The sequence below is a fragment of the Zophobas morio genome, unplaced genomic scaffold, assembly GCF_036711695.1.
Source record: "Zophobas morio isolate AGI-343-1 ecotype UQ-CSIRO unplaced genomic scaffold, CSIRO_AGI_Zmor_V1 ptg000021l, whole genome shotgun sequence".
In the NCBI taxonomy this organism is placed as follows: Eukaryota; Metazoa; Arthropoda; class Insecta; order Coleoptera; family Tenebrionidae; genus Zophobas; species Zophobas morio.
In genome coordinates, this window is record NW_026972126.1 from 209749 (window position 1) to 234176 (window position 24428).

Here is a 24428-nt window from a genome sequence, read left to right on the forward strand (position 1 = left end):
AACACTCCACAAAATTTTATGCACATTATCAATAGGCGTAATATATGGTGTTATGTCCCCGAATATTATTAATATAGGCGGTGTGTAGTTGTTTCCGAATGTCTGTATTACCAAGAAGATTATCCAAGAATATTTATCATACGTGTCCGCGCAGAATGAAAATTAAAACCCGCGATAGTAACTCAATTCTGCCGAGCACTGTCGGAACGGGATCCCAGTCCTGTTGATTCAGACGGCTAAGACGTGTAGTTTCCATGGCAACGGTGTAAACAAAACATCTAAATAGAGAGCGGATTTTATGAAATTTGCATATCTTTTATTTTTTGCATATAAGTCTTGATATTTAATATGTGAACGAATCATGCTAATTAAAAATGAATACAACTATAAAAAAATTGCATATTTGCATATATTTGCTTTCTGCTGCATATTTCACGTAACGAGTGCATATTTTGCATTTTTATCATTTTTTGTGCTAATTTGAAAAACAAATTATTGTCATTCCATCGGTATTTATCTAGAATGACGAAATTTCATGAATTATATTGCAAATATTGTCCCGAGTTTCAAATAACTAGGAAAAGTCTGGGTTTTATGGTTGTTTGGAGAAACAACTGGGTGTTAAGCCACCCTTCAGGTAAATTCGGGCCCTAATTACTTTTAGAAATACCGTTCGTTCCCAATATTTTTGTTCATTAGTTAAGTGTATTAATGGTATGTTGTGTGGTGGTCGAAGGGACGTTATCCTATTATTTTTCATCCTGAGTTTGCATTGAAAGCATTTAAAGCGATACAGGTGTGTCAATATGTCGAAGATAACTCAAATTAATTTATGGATTAAACCTTTTCCTGAACTTATTCTTCAAGAAGGGACTGTGTTTTGTCGCGCCTGCTCTAAACCGGTAAGTATTTTTACATCTTTACTCAGTTTTTATATTTACAAATACATCCTTTAGAATCACCGGAAATACGTTTTGTTAGAATATTTCGAAAAATATTTAAAAATAAATTGTTGCCAAAATAGTAATTAAATAGTCGATGACTACTATTTTGTAATTCATTCTGTTTACCTATATTTATATTTTAGTATAAAAACATTATCTTTAAAAATGTGATTTATGTGCCAGTGAGATCTAATTAAACACTTTACAATGTGATTTATGTATTTTTTTTAATAAGAGGCAATCACGGAAAACCTGTTTTTGTAATTTGTAAATAAATTTAGTTCGGTTGTTACACTTTTTTTTTAATTTTTGGAGCATATGCAACTGCATATCTCTGCATATATTAAGAAAGTTACTGCATATTTGCATAAATTTGATGCATATTATATGATCATATTTTCCAAAATTTTGCTGCATATTTTCCGCTCTCTACATCTAAATCAGCCATGATTCGGTCTCCGTGCCCGGCTTTTATCAGCAAAAACATATCATACATCCGAGACACACATCTTTAGATGTAAGTGGATGTAAGTTTTGATATATTTGATATAAGTGGAGCGAGATGAAAAAATTAGTTTTGATAATTATGACACAAATTTCCGGATAATTTCTTAAATAATGAAAATTACTATTTTGCTATGTCCAGTGTGTTTAACGGCGTTGTAATTTTGGGGACACGTGCCCTTGTCCCCCCGGCACCAGCCGCCCCTGATTTTTATTAGACAGATAATCTCCTAAACTACTGGACCGATTGTTGTGAAATTGAATATAATATTTTAAAATCCCATGGAAACTACACGTCCCAGCCGTCTGAACCAACTGGACTGGGGTTCTGTTCCGACAGTTCGCGGCAGGATTGAGTTACTATCGCAGGTTTTAATTTTCATTATGCGTGAACACGTATGATAAATATTCTTGGATAATCTTCTCTGTAATTCAGATATTCGGAAACAACTACACACCGCCTATATTAATAATATACGGGCACATAACGCAAGGGTCGACAAAAATCGCCATATATTACGCCGATTGCTAATGTGCATAAAATTTTGTGGAGTGTTTGAACTTGCTTTACGTGGACATGATTGATCTTACGGCTGAATTAGACTCTGCTTTATCAGATCATTTGAAAGAAGCAACGGTTTTTAAAGGAACGCCTAAAACTGTCCAAAATGAAATTTTAGATGCCATGAACGTAAAATTTTAACCGAAGGCAATAAGGTATGTGGTGAAATCCTTTTTTACTTTTATTGAATGTATTTTTGTATTTATTTTCGTCACACAGTTTCGTCTATTAATTGGTAGTAACAGCTTGTGTTATATCTTCATATTTAACTCATCAATCAAATTGTATCCCCCCTTTTCAAAAGGTTACGAGCCGCCACTGATAAAAATCCGGATAGACGGCAGACAGAGAGACAGACAGATAAAAAGACGACAGACAGACAGACAGATAAACGGAGACCTATTTCTTCGTATTCTAGGGGTCCCGTCGCTTACGCTCGGGAAGTAAAAATAAAATTCGCAACATCAAATTTTATAGTTTTTCGAAAATTCTGGATATGTTTTATTATACTTCAGGCGCGAGGGAATTTCTGTCGAAACAACATTCGATCAATTTTTGGATATGGAATTGTGGATTTGAAAGCACTAGAATGTACCTTACTGAAAAAATTAAATGTTTTTCACGTATTTTAAATAACTTATCAGAAATGCATGACATGTTATTGGCTGTGACAGTACATGTTAAATAATTCATCAGACGAAACCATAATTTTCATTGCAAGAAGTAATTCTTATTCTTAGAAATTTATTAACACTTCAATTTATTTTAAGTTATGATTTAATATGTCTGAATCGTCGTATTACAAAAATATTTCTTTTAATTTAAGCGTAATAGAACGTTTCATATAATTTAAATATTGCAGTAATTTTTTTGGCTGTATTATGATTGTGATTACGGTATCATGACATTATTAATCCATAAAAGTAACGTTAATATGGAAACCATGACGAATTCTTTTACAGCTACATTAATTTTATTTGATTTTTTGTAGAGGTCAGATGTTTAATTAACTAGAAACTATTTTCTTCAGGAGATTGCGCACACGTATAAAAACGTGTCAAGTGAGGCTCCGCATTTTCATTAATGTTATTGATCTCTTTTATGCGTCCTACATTTGCTCTATCACTGCGTTTGCGATGTATCGATTTATAGCTCAAAATTATTCAACCTTAAATACCCTATAAACAGGGAGATCATGCAATTCCACTTTCCATCAATACAAAATATCAGTTCAGTATTTAGCAGTTTAGTTAGCAGAAAATCTATGAAGAAAATACTTATTTCCCGAAAAGTGTGAACAAAAAGTCTAGAGCAAAGCGCTGAAATATTTTAATGTTTGTTTCAAATTTAGCTACATTTTGTGATTTTCAGTAGTTCTACATAATCAAAAGTGGTGTTGAGAATTATGTCGAGCTACTATTACGGGTTCCAGACCGCTAGAAATGACCAACAATATTTTTGTCATTCAAATGCATTCTTGTAATTACTAAAGGTTGGCGGCCTTTAAAATTAATGAATGATTCAGTTTATTTTATTGATTAAAGCAGAAACCGAATGCTTTTTCGTAAGCATGGTAAATTTTAATGAAAATGTATTTGCTAATCACCCCCAAAAATTAATAACGTCACCTCAAAAGTTTGCTAAATAAATCCTCTCTAAAATGTGTAAAATGTTATGAGGCTATACTTGTGATTTATCGTTCCGTTCATATTTTTTAGATCAAAAAAATTATGGCTGTGATGTTCGGGTGTCGCATAATATCTTTTTATGGCACCAAAAGGATCTGTCCACGTCAACTGATATTGGTGATGTTAGTGGAGCGTATTTTTAAATTTGTCTAATCCACATTATTTTGCTCATCGCCTACTACTTTGCCACATAACAATTTGTTTATTTTGAATATAAGTTTGTAACCTGTTTACTTCCCGAGCGTAAGCGAAAGAAATATTACAATCTGGTCAGTCGGCTGACTCTCTGCTTTTACTTTTTTAGACCTTTCATGATCCCCAGAGTACGAAGAAGTAGGTCTCACGTTTCCATCCTTCTGGTTGTCTGTCTCGCCGTCTGTACGGATAATCTCCGAAAGTGCTGGACCGACTGTTGTCAAATTTTGTAACCAAAATTTTTCTAATCATCCCCACAAATAACGTGATGACGTCCACTCAAACTTTTCTCCAATAAATAGAACTGGAATTTCATAAACTATTATACTTCCATACTTATGTTTTATGAATTACCCTGATTTTGTGTATTATTATTATTATTATAACTGTTATTATTGTTACATAGTATGATAGATGACTGTAGAAAAAGGTCTCAGGTATCTCTAATAAAATTCAATCGTGTCATTTTCTTGTCAGCGAAGTGACCGTCGCGCCCAGATATAAACAATTCGTTCGAATAAAAACAAGCACTTCAGTGGTTAAGGTACCATTTTAAAACCAGCGAGAGGCACACTTTTTTTTTTAATTAAAATACATTTGATAATATTAATCACTCTTTCATTTATTATTCATCAAATTAAGAACGAGCCACCTCCTTTTCTCGGAAATCTGAGAATACGTCTTTATACCAATAAAATAATGATAAGGCATGCATTATATTAGTAACAATCAGAATATTTTCTTCAAATGGGGCTTATTAATAATTTCAGTCAACTGTTTTGAGGCGATAAGCTCACTCCAACCAAATAAATGTGTACGTGACATTCTTCAGATGTATAAACGTAAACATTTTGAGCACTAGGCATATTGCTGAGAGACTCCTTTTCCCGTCGGTAATGTGATGTAAAATATATTTTACAATGTCCCTACTTGTGCAGAGACGGTTTATACAGAAATGCTTGCGATGCTGGAGCCTCAGACTCCCGAAGTTAAGGGGTCCCCCCTGGCCTAAATGTAACGGAAAATAAAATTTATTTGTTTTTAATTTGGTTATTATTTGGTTATTACAAAAATACGGTTTCGTCCGCGACTCCCTATTTGTTGACACATATAATCTCGGCATTATGCAAAATGAAAAATTGGTCACTTCGGGACGTCACAGTAATTTATGGCTTATCTGCATAAGGCCTACCACCTGAGTTTTGTTTGCAGTATCGTTTCTCATTCTTGTTTTACTTTCCATCCCCCAGCGTAAGCAAAGAAAGTATTGTAATTGAGTCCTCCGGCCGACCCTTTACTTTTACGTTTTCTCGACCTTTCGCGACCCGTACAGAAATAAGTCTCCCGTTTCCGTCTTTCTGGTCCATACGTCTGTCCGTCTGTCTGTTCGTCTACCGTCCCGATTTTTATTAGACAGATTTTTATTAGACAACTATCAGCCCGAAAGTACTGGGCTGATAGTTGCCAAATTTTGTATTTATATTAGGAATATCATCTAGATGGTAAAACGCTAACCAAAATTTGTCTAATTTGTACATAGTAATTGGGTTTTAAATTGTATGAAATGACATAGTCCTACGCATGTAGTTTATGATTCCGCATTGAGTTTTTACCCTAGACGTCCAGATTTTCGGAAAAAAAAATAAAAATTATAAAACAATATTTTGCAACTTAATTTTGAATCTACAAAACCGAATGCTTTCAAATTTTGTAGATGTTTTAAAGTTATAATAAGCATGATAAATGTTTAATCAAAATATATTTACTTATCTCTTCCAAAAAATTGATGACGTAGCTCTAAATTGCATATTTGGATTTGCGTATACAGGGTGACTCAAAAAATATAATGAATGCCTGAATTTATTTTATTGATTTAATAAGAAACTATAAAACCGAATGCTTTGAAATCTTTGAGATGTTGTAAAGTTATCATAAGCATGGTAAATTATTGATCAAAAAGTTTTTGTTCATTCCCCCTAAAAAATTGTTATCTAAAATGTGCAAAATATGATCAGTTTATACTTGCAATTTATCATTGAATTCATATTTTTTTGAATTGCTAATACAGAGTGCCGCAGAAAAATTAATGACTGAGTCAATTTATTTTATTGATTAAATCAAGAATTCCAAAACAGAATATTTTGAAATCTTGCAAACGTTTTAAAGTTATAATAAGCATGGTAAGTTGTTAATCAAAATATATCTGTTTATTCCTCCGAAAAAGTTGAAGACGTCATCTCAAAATTGTTTCAAATATGTGCAAAATATGATGAGTTTTTACTTGTGATTTATCATTGCATTCATATTTTTTAGATATGCTTAAACAGGTGGCTGAAAAAATTTAATGAATGAGTAATTTTATTTTTGGCCTCGACAACTGTAAAACTGACATTTACGTATCGTAGATAGCCATGGTATTTTGATTTTTACACATTGAACTGTCATTTACCAAATTAAGTGCGGTAATAAACACAGAAATTTTCAGAGTTTTAAAACCCTTAAAAAAATTGACACGTCATCATTAACAAAGCTTGTGTTCACCAAAATAAGATACCGCATAAATGCATCTGTTAAATGTTTTAAAATAATAGCAATTGATTTTTTTATTGAGTTTGGAGAGCGCCATCTGCTGGCATAAGCAGCAGTCATATCGAACTATCTGTCACGATTTTAATTTTATCTGACGTTTGACAGAGGGAAAGCCTACTTACAAATTCCACACAATTTAAAAAATTTTAAAAATTGACGAAAACAAGCACCACTACGTCATCGGCCAAAAAGTTGCACACATTATACATGCGGTAGGCATTTTACAACACTCAGATTTATTAAAACACTCGGCTTTGCCTCGTGTTTCAATATTAAATCTTCGCGTTGTAAATATAACCTACCGCATTTATAATGTAAATAACTATTTATTAATTAAATCAGGAAGGGTTCACTTCATTTTCCCAGAAAGTTTTGCGAATACCATACTATTATTTTTAGTATTACATTGCGCCAATCCAATTTTCGACCAATTTTTTACAATTGCTTCTACAGGGTGACTAAAAAAAATCATGAATGAATCAATTCATTTTATTAATTAATTAAAGACGTTGTCATAAAATTTTGTAAAATGCGTAGCAAGCTTCTTTAAATTTACTTTAACATTACAGACATGTCTTTGTTTTAACTATTGCCCCTAGAAAACACATAGTATCGTCACCGTCGAGCAAACCTGACGTAAACGTAAACAAAAACAAAAATTACTGACACTATTTGACAGACGGAGGAACTTAATATGGTTTTATGTTGGATATAAAGTTTATAGTTCGTGCACAAAATTGGAATTTTTAATTTGAATAAAATGTGTTGATTAGATAAATATTAATAAAATATAAAATTTAATCAATGAAATCTTATTTAATAATTATTAATTATATTAATTGATAATTTTAAATCAAACAAAAAATTTGTTTATACATTTTTTTACTCATTGAATAACTACTGTATACACTTTTTTGTGAAGTATTGCATCATTGTAAGTAAGTAATTAGTAAGTAAGTAAGTAAGTAAGTAAGTAAGTAAGTAAGTAAGTAAGTAAGTAAGTAAGTAAGTAAGTAAGTAAGTAAGTAAGTAATTTTATTGTGCTAAAAATATAAAGTTTATACACCCGTCCAAAGATTACAAGAATGTAATAGTAAAAATAAACATAAAAACTATGCAATACTTACAATACTTATGTAGATTATGAGCTATATGATAAACAAGATATTATTCAAAATTATATTGAAAATATTCATTGAAACTATAAAAACTATTTTCGGTTAAGACATCCTTGATTTTTTTTAGAAATTGAGATGGTGGAAGGTTGCGGAAACTCTGAGGTAATTTGTTAAAGAACACTATACAGAAATAGTTCCTAGCAGTTCTGCAACGGTTTATTCTCAAATTTTCGATTAACAAATTTGTGGACCTGGTATTATAGTCATGGAAAGAACTCAGTGTAGGAAATTGATTAATTTGGTTTACTAAAAATTTAAAACAGTGATAGATGTACAAGCAGGGCAATGTCAATAGTAATTTACACAACTAGTTCGGGATAGCCTGCTTCCCGCATGAACGCTTGTTTGCGGCACGACCGAAGGGAGTGCCGCATTTGCGTGAATGCGGGAAGCAGGCTCACGAACGTGTTGTGTACAATATTTTTTGCAACGAATAAACCTTTAAACTGAAGAAATTAACTGTGAGTTATTTATAAACAATGGCGCCGTCAACACATCACAATGTTGACACTACGCGAGTATTTTAAGGTTACCATGGCAACGGGAAGTTAAAATGCACGTGTGCGGGAAGTTCGAACTCCCGCACCCTGGTGAATGCACGAAAGCCATCAAAAAAGATCATGAGTGCAAAAAATGTTTAAGGATTGAAATGAAAATTTGCAATCATTACGATAACCAATACCTGAAAGGATTCTAATAGCTCTTCTTTGAACCCTAAAAAGGTTTTGTGACGAGGCGCTGTGTCCCCAGATTAGTATACCATATACTAAGTGAGATTGTATTAGCGCATAATATGCAATTTTTAATATATTTTGATCAACATGATTTGATAAGTTTCTTAAGAAATAAGTATTTTTAGAAATGATATGGACAATATAATCCACATGTTCATGCCAAAGTAATTTAGTATCTAGAACAATTCCGAGGAACTTGTTAGTACTTTCCGCATCCGCAAAAGACTTATCTTTCTTCAATGAAAATACCATCTGAACTGATTTGTTCTTATTTAGGCAAAGTTTGTTGGCGAAAAACCAAGGTTCCGCTTGCGAAGATATATTCATAAGAGTACTTATTACTAATGAAGATGACATTGCTTTTTTACTAAAAGTAGTATCGTCCGCGTACAATATCGTAAAAAAATCGGGGAAAAAGTATGGCAGATCGTTCACATAAATTAAGAAAAGTAGAGGCCCTAAGATGGACCCCTCAGGTACACCATACGCGATTTGTTCTTTATCGGAGACTATACCATCGACAGAGACTACTTGCAATCGATTCAAAAGATACGATGAAATTAATCTAGTGGCATCTGGCTGAAAGTTGTAAAAAAAAAGTTTTTGCACTCATGACCTTTTTTGATAGCTTTCGCGCATTCACCAGAGTGCGGGAGGTCGAACTTCCCGCACACGTGCATTTAACTTCCCGTTGCCATGGTAACCTTAAAATACTCGGGTAGTGTCAACATTGTGATGTGTTGACGGCGCTGTCAATGCCGTTGTTTATAAATAACTCACAGTTAATCTCTTCAGTTTAAACGTTTATTCGTTGCAAAAAATATTGTACACAACACGTTCGTGAGCCTGCTTCCCGCATTCACGCAAATGCGTCACTCCCTTCGGTCGTGCCGCAAACAAGCGTTCATGCGGGAAGCAGGCTATCCCGAACTAGTTGTGTAAATTACTATTACGGATTAGTATTTCATGAGACATGCAGTCAAATGCCTTACTAAGATCTAGAAAGGCAGACACAAAATATTCACCATCTTGAAAGGATTTAACGACATTATCAATAAAAGATAGAACAGCTTTTTCAGTGGATAAGCCTTTTCGAAATCCAAACTGATTTGTACAAAACAAGTTATTACTAATAAAGAATTCAAGGATTTGTTCTAACATTAATTTTTCGAACACTTTAGACAACACTGGAAGAAGGGAGATTGGTCGATAGTTATCAACTTCATTGACATTACCTTTTTTGTATATTGGACATATTAAAGCCAATTTTAAGCAGTCTGGAAAAACCGAGTCAACAATACATTTATTCATTAATTTGGTCAAAGGTGCAATTAGTATATCCTTTACTGATTTTATAACGTCGACATTGAACCCATAAATATCTTTGCTGCTCTTATTTTTTAATTTATTCAGTGCCTCACGAACTTGTACCTCGCTAACTGTCCTGAATTTAAAGAACATATGTGAAGTGTTATTAACAGATATCATAATTTTAACAGGATCAAGTTTAGTATTTGGTAAGGAATTAAGAATATTTTTAGCAATGCTCGAGAAATGTAAATTGAATTCGTTAGAGGAAATTTTTGTAGTTTCATGAATAGTACGTTTTCTACTTCTGTTTATTAATGACCACATAGCTTTAGAATTATTAGAATTGTTTTTAATAAAGACATTGTTAGCTGCAATTTTAGCTTTTTTAACAGCTTCTTCATATTTACGCTTAAAGTTATTATACATTATTTTTAAATCCAAAGTCCCATATAATCTGTAAGAACTATATATTAGATGCAGAGTTTCTCGCATGATTTTTAAATCAGGGGTATACCAAATTATATTATGGACCTTGGATCTATTACACGATAGTTTCTTCTCAGGACAGGCAATATTATAATACAACAGTAGCGTATCTATAAAGATCGAGAACAAATCAGACGTATTAAAGTCGCAATTTTGATCAGTGAAACTCCAATCAACTTGTTGTAATAAATTAAAAAACATGATTTTCCCAAACTGTGAGATGGGCCTTATATATTTAGGGATAAATGAGTTATCGAATACAGCTTCCTTTAGAGTAACATTTACACATATTCCAGTATGGTCCGACTGATAAAGTTTAGCAGGTGTTATATTTATCATATCTGAATTAATATTGGTAAACACATTATCAAGTGTGTTATTATAACGCGTTTTAAATCTGACAGTAGAATATAAGCCGTAGCTAGACAAAAGATTACAAAAATAATTGGCTTTTGCATCATTAGTGCCAAATAATAAGTTAAAATCTCCACCCACTATGACGTATTTAGATTTGCAATGAATTTCATTAAGAAGAATGACTATAGTATCAATAAATTTATGAAAATCGCCTTTTGGCGAGCGATAAACCGTTATTAAAATTAAATCTAACTTAGTGATAAGTACGCCGCATAATTCGCAATCCACCTCAGCAGAAAGTGCTGATACCTTATCAGACAGAATCTTGAAGGGGATACTTTGGTGCATCAGCTGCATAACTCCTCCATGCTTCTTTGAAGACCGCGCAAAAAAAGCTGCCGTGTTGAAATCGGGCACATGAATATTATCGATTTCGATATGGTTCAACCAATGTTCACAAAGGCAGAGACAATTTATTTTTAGAATTTCCACTTCTGAAAAAAGCATATTAAATTTGTTTCTAATGCACTGTATGTTTAAAAATAAAATTCGAAAAGGGGCCCCTTTGAAACAGAAATTTTCTATTAATTCATTAGGGACGTATTTACTTTTTCGTTTTTTAAGAAGTAAAATTTTTTCACTAAAATTCCTTCCGGCCATAATTCTTCCTTGAAGAAATCCTTAAAAATTGTTTTCTCCACTGTGATTTTGAATGACACGCTTTTGGCAGTAGGCCTCTTGGAAGTTTGTCAACACTAATTTCTTTATCAGAGAATTTAGACTTTAAGAATAGCTTCAAATCGTTTTCAGACGTGTTTGGATGTAAATTACCGACATAGATATACCCATTTCGCGGCACAGCCTTTATCAACGTATCATTTTCATTTGTAGCAGAAGCTTTACCTCGAATGAAGTTACGCTTTTTCTTTCTTGAGACAACAGTTTGAAAACCTTCGGCATCATTTAGGGCGTTTTGAGAAGATATTTCTTCATTTTTTTCATTTTTTTCCATGTTCGACGATGCTACGTTTAATGATGGATTAGATGGAATAAACGGGATAACCTTTGGGTCTAAAACGGATTTATTATTGTTATCCTATGGAATTTTCTGCGGTTTATTAGTTTTTTGGCCGGATCGGTTTTGGACACTCTTATCGCGTGATGTTTTATAGTGTACCTTTTTTTTCCACTCGTTTGTATCGTTTATGCCATCGGAAGATATATCGGAGAACGCATCGACATCGAAAGAGGGCACCTTCAACAAATTATTTTTGGGATAATCTGTCAACATTTTTATCATATCAACATTGGAACTCTTCACATTGTTAAGCTCTTGTTTAAGACTTCGAATTTCGTCACGCAGGGAGACGGTGGCTGCTTCTATTGCCTTGCGTAAGATGCTAGAAAAGGTGTTGCTTTTTACGAAACTAATTACTGTTTCCGTTATCGACGTTTCTTCATCTCCTATCTTGACAGATGTACTCTCTGAAGTCGCTGTTTTATTGTGATGAAGACATTCCATTTCTGTTTCGGTAAAGAAACTAAACACTTCCTTTTTTTTATTTTTTTCACGAGCACAACTAGGGTGATAAGTTAGCCCACAAACTACACAACGTGTACACTTGCTTCTTAGCACTTGTTTGCATTTATCGCACTTTATTTCCGATTCACTTCTTTGAGAATCCGAAAACACTTCTTCACTCGTCGCCATCTTGTTTAGGTACTTTTTTTATTTTGGCTTTGATAGCAAAAATCTTTCTGGTATGTAAATACCAGTGGCGGCTCGTCAGATGAGGCAAGTTAGGCGGCGCCTCACAATATATATCGTAAGAGCAGATTGACTTAGAAAGAGCTTTCAATGCATTTTTAGTTACAAAGATATGTTGAAATGGCAAATCTGTAGATGATTATTTATTTTTTACGTTTTCTGCTGACATTTTCGGTTGAATACCGTACGATTTATGCCTCTAGCTCTTTAACTGAAGCGGCCAGAACGTCGGTTCACTTGAACCAACGAAGCCCAATCACAGACACGGATTTCCATCGCTCAGCTCCCATACTCCGTGCGTTCGCTCGGAACTGAGGCGATATCTTCGGTGGTTCTCGGCCATTTTCGGCGTACTCATTAAACCATTTTCCCACTTATTTTACAGAACGGAAGGGCTGTGGGGTGCGTGGGTAATTAGCATGAACGTGAATAAAAGCCCACATGTTGATGTTTCGTATTTTTGTCTCTTTAATAGTTACAGGTGAGTAAAAATGAATCCCGAGTACTACATCGTCATGTTCCTTCTTGAAACACCGTTTTCACGGCGAACCGGCCTAGAACGTCGGCAAATTTTGCTAAATGTCGAGCAGTCAAAACCGTTAATTCATTTTACTTCCATTGGTAAGCGACAGAATCGTCAGTACTCCAAGTTTTTTAAATCAACTTGGCACGAAACATATGGCTCTGCCGTAATATTTATACGACGTCCCGGGATATAACGATTTAAATAATTTCATCCCAAGTGCAAAGTTACATGGAAGTTCCAAAGTACACATTAAAAATTTCATGGACCTAAAACGTTTAGAAAAGAACACAACAACTATTCCCGAATCCCTCCAAGAAAGTGCTAGTTTAAACCAAATTTTGACTTGTAAAAACATCGTTGATTAAATGTGTTAAGGGTGTTATTATTAATATTATTATTATTATTATTAGGACCTACCTGACCCGGAAATGACCGGAATTCGGGCAAGACTATTATTACTAACTAGTAAGACCAAGTAATATGTATTAATCAAATTAATTTAATTAATCTGATTATTAATATTATTATTGTCAAACTTCTATCATCGCCTCACCACATCAGACAGTCACTAGCCGCCACTGGTAAATACTGGTTTACAATTTTTTTTTTTAAATTCCACTTCACTGACATACAGTTGTCCCAAGACCGAACTCTAATATTAAATTAAAACTGTATTGAATCACTAATACAACGACTTTAAACGAGAATAACGTGCACGCCATTACCACGTGACAACAACCATTTACGTGTTGTTGCCAAAATTTGGTTCCAAACCAGGGGAATTTTTTGCGTTACCAACTGCATTTCCTCCACTCGTACAACAATGGATGATGATACTATGTATTTCTAAAGGCTATAATTTTAACTTTTAAGGTCTCTCTTAAAAACAAAAATAAATTTCGCAAATTCAAATTTATAATTTTTCGAAGAAGTTGGAAATGTTTTATTTTATTTGAGGAGCGAGGAAAGTTCTGTCGAAGTAACTTACGACGACCAATTTTTTTGTGTTAATGTTGGAATAATTATTTCATGGGTTCATACTAAAAGCTATAAAAACATCGTTTTTTCTACATATTTGCAATAGTAACCATAAATTTTAAAAGGTGGCTAACCATTGCACGAGCATTCATAGATTTGTGTGTGTGTAAATTTGTGATAATATTCTACCCAAACTGATTTCAGATGGTTTCGAAAGCTACATGTAAGCCGCAGATTCAGCCAAATCACAGCAACAACAAAGGCATTGAACAACCAAGATGGTCAAGTCCTTCGATTAGTCCATCACCACCACCTCCTCCACCACCAATACCTCGACCAGTGAGTGCGAGGTGGGCTAGAGCTGAACAAAACAGTGCCGATTCATGTCCACATTGTCGGGGACGATTAGCGTCACTACCGACCAGAACTACCTCACTTAGTAGCTACTCAGGGTGTAAAGGTATGACTGAACTTCAAAAGAAAACGAATACCGCTTTTATACAAAAATCTACTGAGTGTGAAAATCTTATCTCATATTATGAAATATATAATACAAATTTTGCTGTATATTCGAGAAACAAAAATTTTCGCAAATTTTTGTTACTGAGTAACAAAATGTATCTACTGAAGACATTAAGAGTAGTTTTTTTTTTCTACATGCACTATAAGACATTTTTTTAAACAAAATTTTTCTGGAGTACGTATTATAACACAGTTTGCAAATTTTATATAATTATCAATGCCATGCATTTTTAGTCGATGACACTCCCACCACTCTACTTCAATAGCGCGCAATATTGTTTCGCTTCGTTCATCGCTAAATTTTCGGTCATTGTTATCGCATGACACTGGATTGCAATGATAACGAGGAGTTGAAGGGCTCCGTTAACTTGGCACCACCAAGTTAATGAATTTTACTCAAAAGCTAACACCTCGTTGTTGTAACCTTGCACCAGCTAGCACCATGAATCAAGGAGCTAGCACCATCTAATTATTGAAACAAAAGCCTTTTAATTTCGGGGGTGGGGGCAAGTTAACGCTAGGCCTACGGTATTATTTAATTCTCGTGAAAAATTAGTCCCAGATAGTTTAGACCTAGCACCAGCTAGAACCATTAATCTCATAGCTAGCACCACTCTGCAAATATAAAAAATATATAAAAATCCAAAATAAGGAACCCCTGCTTCTTTTTCTTTAATGGTAAAAATCCGTAGACTAATAGTCTGGAGCTAGCACTCGCTGGGTCCCTTGAAATAATAGATATTTATTTTATTAGAAGTTTAAGTGATACTTTATGTGTCGAGTTTGGACGATTAAACGCCAAGCGATAGCAAGCCGAATTAAGTCCATACGAGTCACATGAAGTCACTTAAACTCCGAATGAAATACAATATTTTATTTTCAAACGATTAATCTTCTTTTGAAATGATTATTTCCTATCTTCTTGCTTCATTAAGGAATTGCCTTGATTTCACTTACCATGGTTACTATGGTTAACAACCACTATGATTTTCACATATTTATACTCCGGCGGAGTATAAATGTGTTATTTATACGCCGGCGGAGTATAAGTAGTACTTAGGCGCCGCTCAAACACGGTGTCATAGAAATGACACTTAAACCCCGGTAAGAACGTCATATAAGTGTCAGTTATATGACGTTTGAAAATAAAATGTGTTTTTATTCAATAAAGCTGTTTAATAAAGGGTTATTTTCGGGAGGAGCTAAGTTAACGCTACCCCCCAATATAATTTAACCACAACGAAAAGTTAGCAGCCAATAGTTTAGAGCTAGCACCAACTAGCACCATTAGTCTTATAGCTAGCACCATTAAACAAACTAAATAAAATAATTGAAAAGCCCTGAAAAAATAACTGGCAACTATTTATAGATCATAATTCCTATGAGTGGCCAGAAATAAACTATTTTTGAAAATTAATACATTACAATTTACATTACTTATAAAGAAGTAATGTTTTCTGTATTGAAGTTGCGTTCAAATCGTTTTTTTTATTTCAACACACCAAAAAGCGTCTACAATTAGGCGAGCTGACGTTATCAAGTTTTTGGAGGAAATTACCAAATATATTTTGACTAAAGATTTGTGATGCGCTTTATAGCCTTAAAATATCTGCAATCAAAGCATTCGGATTAGCAGATTCACAATTAAATTGCAAAATATTGTTTTATAATTTTCATTTTTTTTCCAAAAATCTGGACATTTCGGGTAAAATCTCAGTTCGCAGTCTTAAACTATATGTGTAAGACCATGTTATTTGATACAATTTAAAACCCAATTACTATGTACGATTTTGCAGTGACGTCATCACATTAATGGTGGGGAAGATTAGAGACATTTTGGTTAGCGTTTTGCCATCTACATGATTCCTAATGTAAATACAAAATTTGACAACAATCGGCGTAGTACTTTCGGAGATTATCTGTCTAATAAAAATTCGTGACGGCAGACAGACGGACAGAAAGACGGACAAACGGACAGACAAACAGACGGAAACGGGAGACCTATTTCTTCGTCCTGTAATGAAACGTCGAGAAAACGTAAAAGTAGAGAGTCGTCTGACTTACTCGATTACAATAGTTCCTTTGCTTACGCTCGGGAAGTAAAAATACATGAAAGGCCGTGAATTGTTTTCTAGTGCTCATTAAAACGGACGCATTATTTTAAATTGTATGTTTTATTAATTATTAATTATTATGTTATTTTTACTTCCCGAGCTAAGGAAGTAAAGTAATCGAGTCCATTGGCCCAATTGTTCATGTTTTTTTGAGGTGTCATGACCTCTAAAATACGAAACAAGTGGCTTCCCGTTTCCGTCTGTCTGTCTCTCTGTATCCATTTTTATTAGACAAGTAATCTCCGAAACTACTGGACCGATTGTTGTCATATTTTATATGTACATGAGAAATAATACCAATAATGTGATGACGTCACTTCAAAATTGCACATAGTAAATTGGTTTTTGAATTGTATGAAATAACATAATCCTCCACATGTAGTTTACGACCCCGCATTGAATTTGAAATCTTGCAAATCGTTTAGAGTTATTATAAGCATGATAAATTTTTGATCAAAATATATTTACTTATCCCCTCCAAAAAATTGATGTCAGCTCGAAAGTGTGCGGAATAAATCCTATCTAAAATGTACAAAATATGATAAATCTGTACTTGAAATTTTCATTCATTCCATTCATATTTTTTGGATTTGCCCATACAGGATGACTCAAAAAAATTAATGAATGGGTAAATTTATTTTATTGATTTAATCAGGAACTACAAAACCGAATGCTTTGAAATCTTGAAGATGTTTTAAAGTTACCATAGGCATGGTAAATTTTTGAGCAAAATGTATTTGCTCATTCCCTCTAAAAAAATGATGACGCTACCCCAAAATTTTACTGAAAAAATGCTGTCTTAAATGTGCAAAGTATGATGAGTCTATGCTTGAGATTTATCACTGCATTAATATTTCTTAGATTTGCTTATAAGGGATGTCTGAAAAAAATTAATGACCGAGTCAATTTATTTCATTGATTAAATCAAGAATTGCAAAACTGAATACTTTGAAATCTTGCAAACGTTTTGAAGTTATTGTAAGCATGGTAACTTTTTAATTAAAGCATATTTGTTTATCAACCCCAAAAAATTGATTGCATCTTCTCAAAATTTTGCCGAATAAATCCTTTCGAAAGTGTGCAAAATTTCATCAGTGATCAGTCTATACTTGTTATTTATCACTGCATTCATATTTTTTAGATTTGCTTATACGGCGTGACTCAAAATTAATGAATGAGTCGATTTATTTTGTTGACTGCGTTTTCTCGGAAAATTTTGGGAATACAACACTGCTATTTTAAGTATTACACTGCACCAATCCAAGTTGATATATGTGTCCTTGCAAAAATGTTGATGATGTCATTACAAAATTGTGTAAAAGCAAAACTCAACTCGAAAATGCTGGATTTGTTTCATTGTACTTCAGGAGCAAGGGAAGTTGTGTCGAAACAACTTTGGACCAATTTTTATTATTGCATTTCAGAGGCGAAGGAAGTCCTGCGGAAATATATTTCGGCCATTTTTTTATAAGTCGTGAACACAATAATGCATAGCTGTTTAAATAAATTATGTGTTATCAGTTTATCATACACTCACTGGCAAAACAAACCGGCCACCCTAAAAAATTTTGCGAAACCAAACTTTAAAAATTATTAATCTTACTAGTGATCGTTATTTTATTAAAGAACCATTCACTATTGACACATGATGTATAAATTACTCGTAGATAAAAAAGAAGTCAAATAAAAGCAGAATTAAATTTAATTTAACAAAATAACAGAAACAGAACGACAGTTTGAGAGACGTCTCTAAGAGTTAATGGAATTGTTTTCGCTTGAAAACGTTTATTAATTGCTAAACTTATAATCAAATGATGAAAAACACTGTTTACAACAAGAGCCTCCTTTATTGTTTGTTTTAAGAAAATATCGTACTTGACCTGTTTGTTATTTTGTTAAATTAAATTTAATTCTGCGTAGATTTGTCTTCTTTTTTTGCTAATTTGTACATCATGTGTGAATAGTGAATGGTTCTTTAATTAAATAACGATCACTAGTAAACTAATAATTTTTAAAGTGGTTTTGCGAAATTTTTCGGGGTGGCCGTTTTTTATTTCCCGGTCAGTGTAGATTAATTCTCTGGTATTATGCTTCATTTTGACCGCAAGTTGGTCCACCTTAATTTTAGAATGATAAACTTTCCCGTCTCACTTTTGATTGGTCAGTACCGACCTGCATATCGCGAGTCTTGTCGGCAACAAGAATTGAAACATTTAAAACAAAATGACATAGAGGACACTGGAATCAGTTATCTCATCTAAACAACACGGTTTCGTCTCTAACAGGTCCACATTGTCGAATCTTCTTGAATATCGATCATTTCTAAACGAAGCATTGGTTAATCATTTGTAAGTCAATTCAGTGTATACTGATTTCGCAAAAGCGTTCGATCGCGTTAATCATAAACTATTACTTTTAAAGCTGGACAAACTTCGTTTCAAAAATAACACTATTAAGTGGTTAGCATCCTTTCTGTCAGGCAGGTGCCAGCAAGTTCGCATTGATAACTTTATTTCATCGTCTTTCTCTGTTCCATCTGGTGTTCCGCAATGTACTCATTGCGAACCCGTTCTATTTCTATAATTCATAAATGATTTAACGCAGTGTTTACGATATTCAAATTATTTGTTGTACGCGGACGATCTAAAGATCTTTAAAGTCATTCGAGATACACAAGATTTAGAACAAGTACAATTAGATCTTGACATGTTCTTTGAGTGGTGCAATAACAACTTACTCCCCTTAAATTTAGATAAATGTTATATTATGTCAACTTTTAGCATAAAATCTAACATCAGTTTTAAGTACCAACTGAATAAGCGTGGTATTAAACGTGTGACTCAGATTAAGGATTTAGGAGTAATTTTCGACTCATAATTTTCGTTTAAAAGTCATTATTCCTATATATCCAAAAAAGCTTTGAACATGTGGGGGTTTATTTGGCGAAATTGTCATGAGCTTTCACCTTTGGTCCTCAAAAGTTTATATTGCTCCTTAGTTCGGACACACTTAGATTATTGCTCATCTTTATGTAATGTTGATCGGAAGTTGCTAGAAACTGCTCAGAAAAAATTTTTGAGAGCTCTCGAATTTAAAGTCGGCTCCAAACATATTAAGGGCGACTATATTTGGATTCAACGTCATTTTATTATACAACCCCTATATATTCGAAGATATATAACGGATGCTTGTGTTCTCCACGGGATAATAAATGGTCGTATTGACAATCCATCGCTGCTATCAAGACTATCCTTCTTGTACCCTGCCGTCAACAGCCGCACAACTAGAAGTAAAGATATTTTTAGGATAGCACCATCGACGTAGAATATAGGTCGTAATCATCCTTTACATAGAATGATGCTAGCTGCAAATGACTATTCGAATAACAGCAATATATCGATGTTTGATTCTCCTTTGACCAAATTTAAATTCAAAATTTCGTTATTTTATAACAGTAGGTTTTAGTTCTTTATTTATTAGTTCATTATTTATTGTTTTCATATTAGTATATTAGCTTGCATAGATATTGTAGCCGTCCATAGAGTCGAAATTTGCGAATAAAAATAAAATAAAACCGGCTCAAACGGAGCCGACCACGGCTTGCAAGTTCTGTCACTACGGCACGCGTCACATCACATAGGGGTGTATTTAAGGCCGTTTGCACAAAATCTTAGGGTCACTGTAATCTTACTATTTTCTATCTACGACAAACGATTTGTCACACAGCTACGAAACCGACGATTTAGAGAAAGATGGAAGTTTGAAAATGTATTTCAACAAGCATACCTAATAACCGTTTGATGCAACACAACTAGTTCAATGGTTCAAGCAAACTAAAATATGACAGGAAAGAAACAGTCCACGTGGATTAGTTTATAGCCGTGTTTGCTGCTAAGATGGCTAGATTTTTCGCTCCACCTACCTCCGCAACGATGATTATACCATACCACAACTTGTGTACAGTGAACAGAGCTTCGTTTTTATTGACGAGATTGGGCTCAGAAATGGAACAGATTATATCATAATGGAAAAGATGACATTTAATATTAAATACGTCTCTGTGCAATGTGTGCCAGAGTGACGTCAGAATTTGCAAGCCACCGTCGGCTCTGTTTGAACCGGTTTTATTTTATTTTTGTTCGCAAATTTCGACTCTATGGACGGCTACAATACCTATGCAAGCTACTTTTTTTATAACCGTCAACCCATGAATATTTTGTTTTGAATTTACTTATTAGGGAACACTCTGTTAGAATATGTATTATTTAGTTAATTTAGTTTAATAATTCAAAATGTAAATTGGAGATTCCGTTACAAATAAATAAATAAATAAATAAATAAATAAATAAATAAATAAATAAATAAATAAATAAATAAATAAATAAATAAATAAATAAATAAATAAATAAATAAATAAATAAATAAATAAATAAATAAATAAATAAATAAATAAATAAATAAATAAATAAATAAATAAAAAAATAAATAAATAGTATATTAAAGCGTAAGTGCAGAAGGCAAGCTATAGGGAGTTTGCATATTTTAAAATTCGGGCCGGATTAATGCCCTCTTGCGGCTCATTCAAAAGCGTTTATGGGAAAACCATCAGGGTGTAATTGTGTGTTTAATGCAATTACTTATTTTGTAAGTGTCTTATGAGGAATATAAAACAGAAGAAAATATCATTTTTAGCATTGCAATGGACATAGACGTAAATTGCGGCTTTTTAAAAATTGATTATAAACATTACAAGGCTAGCAATGAGACTAAAGGCAGAACCTTATGTGAACCTGGTCATGTTTTTAATATTAGTGAAAAGTGTAGTCAAATAAAAGCAAATGTGATAAGGCAAACTAATGTATATTTTATATACAATATAAACTATATGTATGCACTAATATTTTTCACTTTGATCCTCATATATTTTGGTAGGTGGCTGCAAATTGACCAAGATACAACACATGTACTATATCGTCTAAACGCGAAAATAATGTATGAGGAATTTTTTCTAAAATGTTATAAAGTTTTATTCTTTGAACCAATCTTTCTACATGGACTCTGAGGCTTGCAATATTGTATGTTTCATCCACTTCTTCTGCAGATAGATGACCTTCATGAAGAAAAGGTGGCATCACAAGTACAACATTATCCTTGCATTTTATTCTTGGAAATCCTGTATCAGCTAAAAGTTGATCGTTTGGTTCCAAAAGTTCTAATAATCCTGAATCATTAGTAATGTAGGTGTCGGAACCTCTACCCCCATGACACCTAGATACAAATGAAATAAAGCCGTTGGGAGCAATTGCAATTAAAAATTTGGCGGTAAAATTACTTTTATATTGCGAATAACAATAGATTTTTTGATCAACGTTCGCTGCTCTTTGCACCTTGATTTCTGTACAGTCAATTATAGCTCGACATTTAGGGTAACGTTCACTAAAAATTGAGGGCATTGTTGAGTCAATAACTTGTCTAGATGGCCAAAATACATGATTTCTGGTTTTATTTACTGATTCCGTCAGAATCCCCGTAAACATTCGAGAGCATGTACTTTCGTGTACTTGAAAAATTACTATCTACTAATGCTGTATATGACAATCCAAGCTTCGTTTTGGTTCAAAATAGTAGGTAATAATTGATTATGGTTATCAAGTTTACAATTTCCATGGACTGAAGGAGTTAAAAATAACAACAGGAAAAGAAACCTGTCTATAAATACACCCGCTAAGGGGCTTAGTTGACTATCTTTTGATACTGAACTGTAACCGTAGAAGTCCCTGCACTGAATACTTTTATCGTTTCCTACACACTTATTAGCCAAATACACTGACGTCATCCGAGGTCACCAAGATGGCAGCGTTTGACAACTAGCCGGTTTTCTCATAAGAGTCAATGCTAATATTTTCGGAATTCATTTAAATTTGAGAGTGTGACAACTGTGTTTTTATGGTTTGGTAAGTTTGTTACAGTTTCTACACTGTGTAAATATCTGTAAAACGCACCATAACGTTTGAATAGGCTTAAAAAATAATGTTTTCCAATGTGATGTACAGGTTAACTTCGCTGCATCTTTTATCATTTGTTTTGCAAATTAATTCTTTGTTAATGTACATCAATGTTTTTTAAATACACTAGCATCTTAATATTATAATATTTTGTATTTTAGGAGAAAATGCCTAAATTTTGTGTTGTTGTGGGGTTGCGCGAATCGAAGCACCAGAAATGCGGACAAATTTTATTTTCCTTTCCCAGCAATTAGCAACAATAAAGGTAAATATATACAGGATGGGAAAAAAAAAGCGAAAGCTTTGGTTAAAAGCCTTGAAACGAGTGGATTTAACGAAGCCAAAGTAAAGTATTCCTATGTTTGTTCGGATCATTTTATTTTAGGTACAGTAACTACCTATTAGATTTACAGTTTCTAATAAATTACTACATTGGTGCTCTTTTTAGGTAAACCTGCAGATTTGTCGGATGTGGACCATCCTGATTATGTTCCATCACAAAATTTAGGATATCAAAATAAATCCACTCATAATACTTGTAATTTTGAAAGACACAGTTGTTTAAAAAAGAGAAAACTGAATAAATGCCTCTAGACTTTTGAATGCACGAATTTCATTGTGGGTTATTTTACTTATTCCAAAAATAGAAAAGTTTAGAATGGTATTCATTGTTATGGTAGGGACATGGTCTAAACACAAATTAAAATCACTTGCACTCATTGTATAAGGATCTCCGCCGTTTAAATTGTTTAACTTTTGTACATATCTGTTTTTCTCTTTGAAAGAAAGACGTCGTGCATAATCACTTAAATTATCCATACTTTAAAAACAAATCACACACCTTCACTTAAACCCGTCACATTAACCTCAAACGAAAATATTAATTTCCGATTTACCGCTTAAAACACACGGATGTATTTTGGGTGACGAGGAATTCAGACCAAAACAGCGTTCTGTATTTTTATTTTTATTATGTATTTTTAAACTCAAATCGCCAAAAAAAGCACCCTGATACACAGAAAAGATATGAAAGAAGCTATTCACGTGTTTATTTTCTTGATAAATACCTACACTTTTAAATGAAATGCGAAAATGTTAACATTGCCACTTACGGAGTTTCACGGCGCTTGTCAAACGCTGAGTTCCCGCCACAGCGTGACGTCACGTGTTATTGGCTAATTGCTTTGCCACTTAAATAGGATTTTGTTAGCTACATTGATGTTAGCTTGTGTACCAACATCAAGTGAACTCATGGAAAAATGTGATTCAAAAATAAATTCAGCGTGTCTGCGATCAGTGAAGTCTACTTGGCAACTGAAATCGATTTTCCCCTGTAACATTTCAGTTGTATGTGTTGGATCGTTTTCTATGATGGTGTGAGAGCTAGTGATGTCTTCATCAGTGATGGTATTAACACATTTCTTTTTCAATCGATTAGCAGTTGGATTAAATTTTTCCGATTCTTGCTGAATATTTTTTTCTGGCTTTAATATTGCTGAAAATGTTAAATTTACAATAAAAAGTAATTTACGAACAGCAACATATTTGCTTCAGCAAAAATTGTAGGATTGTAGGCAGGATTCTGTGGATGGTCGCTTTTTTATTTCCAACAAAGCGAACGCTGCAAAATCTGTCATTTTTCTTGGCACCCATAAATCACCATCTACACTGTTACACATAAACACAAAATGAACCCATTTGTATTGTTAATATAACTGAATATTTACTTACTTTAGACGTCGCACCCTTGTTATCCAAACATTTCTCCTTTCTACTACGTACCACTTTCCCGGAAAACTGTAAAATTTAACAGACTGGTCTGTATTGTAATATGCGTTATGACACCCCACGACACAACAATTGGTGTAATGTCGGGTTTTTAAAGGACACACGGGCGCGTCGCGCTCTGCAGCCCATTACAAACATACCACTAAACGTAATCGAGATGTGCCTTTTGTAAACTTTCA

At 33.5% G+C, this 24428-nt stretch overlaps 1 protein-coding gene and 1 long non-coding RNA gene across 4 annotated transcripts in view; both read left to right on the top strand.

Annotated features, from left to right (window-relative positions):
• LOC135132153 (monocarboxylate transporter 12-like) overlaps positions 1-24428 on the top strand; it is a 343441-nt gene that overhangs the window by 145266 nt on the left and 173747 nt on the right. For all 3 annotated transcript variants that reach the window (XM_064060130.1, XM_064060131.1, XM_064060133.1), the window contains exon 2: positions 14025-14280. In XM_064060130.1, coding sequence (XP_063916200.1) covers positions 14025-14280 — 256 coding nt within the window. The remainder of the gene's footprint in view (positions 1-14024; positions 14281-24428) is intronic.
• LOC135131925 (uncharacterized) lies at positions 22763-23064 on the top strand. The gene is made up of 2 exons (XR_010280954.1): positions 22763-22846; positions 22910-23064. It is a non-coding gene; the product is annotated as an uncharacterized LOC135131925 (long non-coding RNA).